The sequence below is a fragment of the Echinops telfairi genome, unplaced genomic scaffold (assembly GCF_000313985.2).
Source record: "Echinops telfairi isolate 266 unplaced genomic scaffold, ASM31398v2 ScPeMD7_655;HRSCAF=1070, whole genome shotgun sequence".
Taxonomy (NCBI): domain Eukaryota; kingdom Metazoa; phylum Chordata; class Mammalia; order Afrosoricida; family Tenrecidae; genus Echinops; species Echinops telfairi.
The window spans coordinates 21,497,977-21,506,987 of NW_022104553.1; the positions used below are offsets into that span (position 1 = coordinate 21,497,977).

At 62.8% G+C, this 9,011-nt stretch overlaps 1 protein-coding gene across 3 annotated transcripts in view; it reads right to left on the reverse strand.

The window, feature by feature from the left end:
• The window catches only part of LOC101653799 (mediator of RNA polymerase II transcription subunit 25), a 35,347-nt gene that overhangs the window by 21,972 nt on the left and 4,364 nt on the right, over positions 1 to 9,011 (reverse strand). The window contains exons 4-18 of one of the 3 annotated variants that reach the window (XM_004710448.2): positions 8,541 to 8,639; positions 8,076 to 8,196; positions 7,594 to 7,756; positions 7,376 to 7,506; positions 7,119 to 7,206; positions 6,826 to 7,019; positions 6,441 to 6,569; positions 5,957 to 6,042; positions 5,814 to 5,871; positions 5,586 to 5,693; positions 2,861 to 3,052; positions 2,293 to 2,364; positions 1,965 to 2,183; positions 1,590 to 1,770; positions 1,133 to 1,264 (exon numbers count right to left, since the gene is read on the reverse strand). In XM_004710448.2, coding sequence (XP_004710505.1) covers positions 1,167 to 1,264; positions 1,590 to 1,770; positions 1,965 to 2,183; positions 2,293 to 2,364; positions 2,861 to 3,052; positions 5,586 to 5,693; positions 5,814 to 5,871; positions 5,957 to 6,042; positions 6,441 to 6,569; positions 6,826 to 7,019; positions 7,119 to 7,206; positions 7,376 to 7,506; positions 7,594 to 7,756; positions 8,076 to 8,196; positions 8,541 to 8,639 — 1,939 coding nt within the window. In that variant the 3' untranslated portion in view covers positions 1,133 to 1,166. Of the gene's footprint in view, positions 1 to 1,132; positions 1,265 to 1,589; positions 1,771 to 1,964; positions 2,184 to 2,292; positions 2,365 to 2,860; positions 3,053 to 5,585; positions 5,694 to 5,813; positions 5,872 to 5,956; positions 6,043 to 6,440; positions 6,570 to 6,825; positions 7,020 to 7,118; positions 7,207 to 7,375; positions 7,507 to 7,593; positions 7,757 to 8,075; positions 8,200 to 8,540; positions 8,640 to 9,011 lie in introns of those variants that run through there. The other 2 variants (XM_045292499.1, XM_045292500.1) reach the window with 2 other exon arrangements.

The window sequence follows — 9,011 nt, forward strand, 5'->3', positions numbered from 1 at the left end:
GGGGAGGGGGAGGACAAAATGCCACGTCCGCTACCACATGGGAAGCCAAACAAACTCAGCTGTCGCCCGGCCCCCAGGGGAGCCTCAACTTCCAAGTCCGGGCCCCTGGGCTCTGCCAGATGCGGTGGTCCGGGAGCGGACCACACACCGGGCAGCACCCGTCTCGAGTCTGCCAACAACTACCTGGCTGCTCTTCTGTCCAGCCCAATAGATGTCTGTACCCAGCCAGCCCCTGGCCATCTTGCAGGTTGACCCCGGTTCCTGGTCTCACTGTGACCCACACTTGCCCCACCTGCCTTGGGGACTGGTCCCCTGGCCCACCTTCTCCAAAGCCCTGGGAGGTCAGTCTCATTTACCTCGTGGCTTCAACTACCACACACACCTGTCCCATGGAGGAAGGGGTTCCAGAGGTCATGGAAAAATGTTCTTTTCCCATGCTTTCTGAAGCCCCTCCTGCCAAGTTGTGGGCCCTCGGTGTGGCCTTGGACTGCTGGCACTCCCAGGGAGGAGGTCTGGCCATCCACCATTCCCCCAGCCCCTCCCCACCCACCCCAGCCTCCGCTTTTGTGCTCAGGGTCCTGCTCTGGCTTCATCCTTCCCTTAGGACCTCTGCCCTAGCCCCTCCAGGCCTCCTGCTGGGCTGACACCCAGAGGTGACTTTGACCCTTCCCCTACTTAGTCTCCCCAGGACAAGCTACTCAAAAGAAAGCTGCAGCCCCTTCAATGCCTCCCCCCCCCCACCACCCCCACTCCAGCCATACAGGGCCACACTTCCGACACCCACCCTGTCCAACACCTGTACTCCTGACACCCACACTTGTGGGGCTGGGCTCACTACCTGACTCACCAGCTGCCTCTGGCCTGATGCCTCCTACTTCTCTTTCCGGGCTGGCTAAGTGGTGTCCGCTTCCTCCAGGGAGTCTGCCCAGACCAGCGCCCCGGCAGGGTGGTGTGCCTCTCCTGGCTCCACTCGCCCCTCCGAGAGCACCTGGGGCACTCCGAGTCCTCCCTGCCTGCCCCCTGCCCTGCACCAGCCTGCCTGACCCGGCTGACCAGGGCAGGGGTGCATGTGTCTCCCCCCTTGTCTCCTCCTGCCCAGTCCTAGGGGACGTCAGTGACGGGAGTCGGGGCGTGTGTTAAAAGGAACTTTATTGGGTGTCGGGGGTTCAGATGAGGTCCATGAGGATGTCGTCCTCCATGACGCTGGGCTGCAGGCCCGCCTGGGGGACCGGGCCCCGGGGACCCCCGCTGAGCAGCATCTGACCTGGGGGGCAGTGGGGAAGGGACTGCATCTCCCAGCATGCTCACCTCCCTCCTCTGGAGCCTGGGATGCTTTGGGGGCACCTGCTGACTCCAACTGGCCACACTCCCTGGTGCCCAGGAGCCTTGGGGCTCCTCTCCCACGGGGGCACACTTGGGGGGCGTCATGGTAAACGCTCTTGCCCCTTTAGGGTTTTAGTCCCCTGGGCTCTCAGAGCCCCCCAAAATTGGCCACGGGGACCCCTTGTCTCAGGCCAGACTTCCCCTCCCAGGATCCCTTGGGGCTTGGTACTCCCACCCATGCCACCCGCAGCCCAGAGCCCTCTTACCTGGCAGGGAAGCTCTTGGGGGTAGCTGCGTGGGCCAGGACTGGGTGGGAGGTGGGTGCAGAAGTGGGGGTCCCAGCTGGGGCTGTCCCAGGCCCTGGTGTGGGGGGGGCAGCAGGGTGGGAGCCCCTGGTGGCTGCAGGTGATGCAGAGAGGCCTGGGGTGGGGGCACCCCACTCTGGGGCTGAAAGAACATAGAGCACTCAGTGGCCCTGGGGAAGGCCACCTGCCACCACCCAGTCCAAGGTCGCCACCTGGTTTGGAAGGCCCCCTCCTCAGATGTACTGTGATATGAGCCCAAGGGGCTGCACACCCAAGCCCACCTTCCAGCTGAAAGGGCCACCTGGGGGTTTTACCTGCCCACCCCCCAGAGCTCACCGGTGGAGGGTTCAGGAGGAGGCTCCGCAGCTGGGGGTTGGCCCCAGGGTTCTGGGCACGAAGAATTGGGCCCGGTGGGGGTGGGCCAGGGGCTCCTCCTGGAGGGCCTTGGGGGGCCCCTGTGGGACCTTGGGCAGCACCTTGGGGCTGGGGCTGCCCTGTTGGCCCAGAGGCCCCCACGGCACCCTGCGGCTGGGGCTGAGGTGGGCGGAGCTGGAGCTGAAGGGAAGAGAGGGGTGAGGGGAGGGGACAGTGTCTCGCATGTCTTGGCCTTGAGACCACCCTCCCTGAGACCATCCTCCCACCCCCGCACCCGTCCTGGTCTCACCAGATTCTGCCCAGGCCTTGCCTGCTCCTCCAGCATGGGGCCCAGCCCTGTGGGGGCCTGCTGTCCCCCCATCTGTGCCAGAGGAAGAGAGCAGGTCAGGGACTAGAGGACTCTGGAGCTGACAGGGGAAGGTTTAAGGCTGGGGGTGGGGGTGGGAGGGCTCATGGGGGAGGGAAGTGGCGCAGAAATGAGGAGCTGATACCAAGGGGTCCAGTAGAAAGAAAATGTTTTGAAAATTATGATGGCAACAAAAGTGCTTGAAACGATGCATGGATGGATGGATGGATTGTGCTAAGAGCTATATAAGCCCCCAATAAAATGATTAAAATAAGAATAAAAATTTAAAAATAAATAATGCTGGGGTGGGGGGAGTGCTGGGGGCCCACACGAGGGCAAGAGGGCAGAACACAGCAGATGACTGACGCCCTCAGATGACCAGCCTCCCACAGGGGACGGGCTGCAGGCGGGAGCGCAGAGGAGGGGAAGGGGCAGAGCCTGGAGGAGCCCCGGGAGGTTCTGAGCCTAAGCTCTGGGCTCCGCTCAGCCGGCGGGGCGCTGGCTCGCTCACCCCACGCTGCTGCTGCTCCAGCTTCTGCTGCTGGACCTGCTTGTGGTTGGTGATGACCTGCCGGATGCCATTGACGAAGCCGCTCTGGTCGTAGGGGATGAGGCCCATGAAGATCTTCTTCTTGGATGAGTAGAGCAGCATCAGCACGCGCACCTCGCAGGGGGCTGTGTGGGGGAAGTGCACGCAGCCGGCCTGCAGGGGAGGGGCATGTCAGCCAGCCACCCACCCCGCTCCCTGTTTTAGAAGAAGGTTCTAGAAGTCCCAGGGACCAAGGGTGGGGTGGGGGTTCCATTCTAAAACGTGGAGTGACAGGCACGGAACGGGGGTGAAGGAGGAGCCTCTGCCCTGCCTGATAAGGGAATGAACAAAGTCATGAACAAAAGACTCCCTGAGAAGTCCAACATGGAAGCCGGGCCTGGGTGAGAAGCTGACTCAGGACCGGTCTCGGAGGGAAGTCCCAGACAGAGGACACGGGAGGAGAGAAACAGTGGATGGGACGGACTGCGCACAAGCGATTACAAAGCTGCTTGACCCCTGCAGAGCGGCAGCCCCCCCCCTTCCCCTGGAAAGTACACTTGACAAACTACAAGTGTTCCCTGAACAGTGTCCCTCCTCAATTCTGGAGGGGGGCCCCCCTTCCTTTCTTTTCAAGGGGCGCTAGGCTTCAATAAAACGGTGGCTTAACGCTTCGTTGCTGCTGTGACTGTGAGAGAGAGAGGCAGGCAGACAGAGAGGGAGGGGGAGAGAGAGAGAGAAGAGGCTCGGCTTATGTCTGGACTCTAACAAACCACGCGGGTTTGAAGCGTGCCAGTTCCCCCCAGGCACTGAACTTCACCACCAGGAGAATGGAGCTAAGGGGCTTAAGGGCAGCCGGGTGCTCAGAGGGACTGGGCAGAGCTGGGATTCTGTCCACTGCCCGGAGGGAGAGCAGAGAGAGAAAGGGTGCCGAACTGAACCCTAGCTCTTTGACTCAGCAGCCCCCAAACCTGGGCCACCGCCTCCTCCTTATGGGTCCTCCACCCTCAAAGGTCTGTGCAGGGTTCACAGACTGAGTGAGGAGTTCAGATATGGGCCCCAGTCCCCAGTGAAACCCAAGGGAGACTGTGTGTGTGTGTGCGTGTGTGTGGTGGAGGGGTGGGGGGCAGCCGAGGCTCCTAGGGCTGTATGCCTGGGTGCGTGGGGGCAGACAGGGGGAAGCCTTACAACCCCCCACCGACACTTTCTTGTAGGGCTCAGGAGGGTCTCTTCTGGAAAGGGCCCGGCCGGCCGGGAAGTGCTCAGAGCTGGGCCTTTCCCGTGAACCCCAGCAGAACCCAGTGTCCGCCAAGGGCTGCTGGGCCCCGTCTGCCCTGTGGACTGTCCCCTGCTCTGGCAAGGAGTCTCATTGCTGTCAAAGTTAGGGCCCTACTTTCACATGACAAGCAGCACTCTGATGGCTACGGGGTGGGGTGGTCAAGAAGGCAAGGGAAATGATTGGCTAGAGGATAGCTACGCCTTAACCCCGGTGAAGACAGACCGACCGACAGAGGGCAGTCTGGCAAGCTCGATGGAGGCAGGGGGAGAGGCAGGGAGGCGGAGAAAAGTGAGAGGCAGCCGGGCAGGGACAGCGAGCCTCAGCAGAGCGTGAAGACACCCGGAGGCTGGGCGGGCAGGGGGACACCGCTGGGCACATACAGGTTTGGCAGAGGTTGTGGTTCCAGGGCATCTTCCTCTGCTGCAAACACAGCCATGCATGGGGGCGGGGGTGTAAGCACAGTGGGGGACAGGGTTAGGTCCACTTCTTAGCTGTAACCAGAGGCCTCCAGAGAACGAGTCCGTCCCCAGGCCTGGGGGCTTAGGCCAGTCTGCAGTGACACCAAGGTCAAGTGGCCCAGCACAGCCCACCCTTGGTAGCAGCCCCTAAGGTCTAACTAGTGGTCTCTCCCTCCCTGCAAGAAGAGCGGGGACAGCGGCAGCGACAGGGTGGAAACAATAAGGCAGGTGTGCTGACCCAGGGCCTCTGAATGGGCCATCTGCACATCTGGGACCAGATGACCTGGATGGTGCCCGGCTACGGCTACCAGCCCACTGCTCGGAAAAGGACCCTGTTACATGTGGGAGAAACGTGTGGAACAAAACCCACAGTCAGGTAACAAAGCGCCGGCATATGGGTCAGTGAGAGACTCGGGCTGGGGAACCCCAGGGCCTACAGCCTTGGTCACCCTTCAGAGCTGGAGCGGAACTCCATGCTCCATGGGCTCTATTTTCAGCCAAACCACAGCCACGGAGTGAGTCCAACTCACAGGGACCCTCTGGGACAGGGAAATCTGAGCCTTCTCTCGGCATGGCCTCATCTTCCCCTTCAGATGGCTGGTGGGTTTGAACTGCTGACCCTGTGGGCAGCAGCTCAACATGTGCAGCTCACCATGCCACCGGCGCCTTAGATAGGTCTATGAGGGGAATAGTCAAACTGGGGGGAGGTCCGCAGACCTGGGGGAGGGGGAGGGATCGCAACCAGAAGCCCGGAGAGGAGGTGGGATGGGTGAAGGTCCCAGTGGGGATGGCAATCGGTGAGATGAAGGCTACCTGCAGGAGTTTTTTAAGGGGACTCTGGTCTGCTCTGGAAAGCTTCACCCAATCCCCACACAAAGAAAAAGGGGGCCATGGCAGAGAAGAAAGGGGAGGAGGGGCCGGGCACAGACTGAGGTGGACAGAGTCGCCAGCCCTGCCCCGGCCCCAGACTTACAAAGCCGTTGCCCATGATTCGGTAGAGGCCTTTGAGGGACTCCAGGTCCTTGTTGGTGAAGTGGAACTGGACCATCCTCGAGTTGCGGAACAAAGGGCCCAGGGTGGTCTGGGGGAGACATAGGCACCGGTCGCTGTGTCAGTGTGCGTGCATGGGGGTGGGGGAGGTGAGGGAAGGGAGGAGAGCAAGGTGAGCCAGGACAGGTGGGCGGTGCCCTCACCCACTCACCAGCAGTTGCTGGGGGATGAGCTGCATGATCAGCTTCTGTGGCCACTGCTCCGTCTTCCTGGGGGTGAGGTTGGGAGAGAGTCAGCAGGCAGCCCACCCAGGCCCCACCCCCCCCATCCCACCCTGGCCTTCTGGTCACCCACAGGTTCTCTCCGTGGTTCACGTAGACCTGGCAGGGCAGGGAGCGGGTCAGTTTCGTGTTGGCGTCCACAGAGGCAGGCTTGGGCTTCTGAGGGGCAACAGGGTGTCGTGGTGACCTGGGGTCCAGACCACTGACCGTCTGACTGTAGCTAGGGAGTAGGGTTCCTCCCCAGACACTCAGTTCTACAACCCTCTTGCCTTCAGATGCCCGAGTGCTGGGCCCGTCCTCAGCCCCAATCTGGACCCCTTCATCCTGGGCTTCTCTGAGGTCTGCACCTTAAATCCAGTTCTTACCACCCTCCTGATCCGAACTGGGAAACATGACTATGTCGGCTTCTGGGACCACAGGTTTCACCCTTCTGGAGGCCCAGGCCTGGCCCCATCCCAGCTGCTTCCTCATCCCTCCCCTGGCCCCCCACCCTGAAAGCCCTGCCCCAGCGGCCCCTCACTACCACCTCAGCCATGTGATTCCTGCAGTCTACTCACCTCCTGCCACTCAAGCACCCCGCTCCAGGCCAAGAGCTTATTGGTCACAGACTGCTGCCCACCCAGTGCTGGGGCCCCCAGCTGGGCCGGGGAGGGACCACTCACACCTCCTGGGGCCACGGAGCTGGCCTGCCAGAGGGGAGGAAAGAGGACAATAAAGGTGGAGTCAGAGCAGTGCTCCCCCACCCCATCCCCAGAGCACTGCCTCACTGCCCATGAGGCTGGAACTACTAGTCCCAGCATGCCTTGGGCTCCTCAGCCCATCCGGACTCTTGGAACCACAGACCCAGGATCTCATCTCCAAGTGGCCCTCGAGGGCCGGGCCGCACCCCTGTGAACCTTTCTCAGAAGGTGCAGAGAGTGGGGTGGGGGTGGTCTCACCTACCATGGATGGTGCCCCAGGCTGCGCAGGGGGGGCCAGACCCGAGCCAGGAGCCACGTTGGAGACCAAGCTGGGCTGGGACACGGGCGGTGGCTTGGGAGCACCAGGGGGCCCCGGGGGCATCTGGGGGGCCTGGGCCTGGCTGAAGGGGGGGCCCACACCTGGTGCAGCTTGCTGGAGAGGGTTGATGGGGGAGACTAGGAGAGAGAGTGGAAGCAGGCATGAGTAGTCGGGCCAAGAGTGAGCCCTGCTGGGCCCCGATCCCCAACAACCCCCTCCCCTCCCTCAGGACTCACAGCGCGGGCCCAGTCCAGCCTTCTGGCTCTTGGCAGCTTCTACAGCATTCTGGGCCGCCACCTGCGCTGCACTCAGGTTCCCAGGGACCTGGGGGGACAGAGTGGGTTGGGGAGGTCCATGCAGCATCCCCTCAAGCCAAGGCTGAGTAACCTGGTGCCTGTATGTCAAGAGCCCACAACCCCACCCTCCCAGATCCCAAGGGAGACTCCCACCAGCTCAGCATCCCCCAGGTACCCCCAGAAGCTCTTCCTCCTACCTGGTACTGCGGGGGTACAGGCGGCAGAGGCTGCTGGGGGGCTGCCGAGAGCGCAGCGGCAGAGGTGGGGGCTGGAGGCAGTGGGCCGGGCTGCTTAGGCTGGAGCGGGCCTGGGGCTGAGCCACCCCCAACTAAGAGCCAGAAGGAGGGGAGAGACAGGTCAGAGGGCACCTGAGAGCATGCCCCCCTGGCTCCCAGACAGGGCGAGGTCTCATCACCTGGCAGCACCAGCCCCCGCACCAGCACCATGTGCCGGGGGTCCTGGCTCACGTCCGTCAGGGGCTGCAGGGGCTCCAGCAGGGTCGGGGGGGCTGCCTTCTCGAACAGCAGCCGCAGGGCGGGCAGCTTCCGGGGAGACACGATGGAGAAGTAGATGCCCCGCTGCAGGACAGGGCGGTGGGGAGCAGCCTTCAGGACAGGCCTCCTCAGGGCGGCAAAGACCAGCCTCCTGAGCCCCAAGACGGTAGCTCCCAGAAGGCCTCTAGGGCAGGGCAGCTGCTGCCCCAGAAGATCTCGAGCAGGACTCCTCACAAAACTGAGGCACTCCTGCGAGTCCGCACCCACCCTCTTCATGCCCAGGAATGGGGCCCCGCTCCTCAAAGCCAGTTCCCGCCCCACAGGCCCCAAGCATTCTCCTGCCTCAGACCCAGGAGCCCATTCCTGGCCACACCCTGCTGCAACCGTGGGGGGCGGGCCTCACCTCGCCAATCTTCTGCACCAGGTTCTCGGTGGTGTACCCCGAGTACACGGTGCTCTCCACAGCGGGCAGCAGGTAGGGCGGCGAGTTACAGATGAGGAGGCAGACACGGTGTGTCTGGCCACTGCTGGGGACAAGCAGAGCCTTGGAGATGCGGGGATGAGGGCTGGGTGGGGTGGGGGCGGGGACCACAGTCCCAGCACCAGGGTGAGGGTTGGGACCCCCACCTGTAGAGTCTGAGGTGGAGCCACGCTCCCACGTTACAGCAGAAAAGCCTGCAGCTCAGAGAGGGTAACACTGGCCTTAAGTTGGCCAGCTGGCCGGGGGAAGCCCCAACGCTGGCCAGGCCTCCACCAGCTCACAGCCTGGGGACAGAACCTGGCTGAACTCCAGGGCTGGGGCTCACAGGCCATGGGGTAGGGGGACGGGGGACGGACGGGGGTGGGCAGGGACGCTGGGCTCACTCACATCTGCTCCCGCATCTTCTTGAAGTCGTCGAACAGCTGCAGGGCTGTGCTGAGTCCCTCAGCGATGAGGCTGCAGCTCTCACCGCCGCCACCCATGAACCTGCGGGGACCACCACGCAGCCCTTGGGCCCTCACAGCACCACAGGCTCCTGAGAGGAGCCTGATCCCTGGCGCCACCCACCCGGGGGTCTCGGGATCATGGGGACCCGCTGAGGGCTCTGCCCTGTCCCCAGGTGCTGGCACAGGGTGCGAGGACAGGAACGTCTGTCCTCAGAAGCCTGGTGGCATAGTGGCTCATGTGCTGGGTAGCCAACCACAAGGTCAGCAGTTGAAAACCACCAGCTGCTCCTCGGGGAATATAAGGCTCTCTACTCCTGTAAAGAGGTGGAGCCTCGGAAACCCAGAGGGGCAGTTCTACTCTGTCCTGTAGAGTCGGTACTGGCTTGATAGCAATGAGTTTAGTTTTGGGATT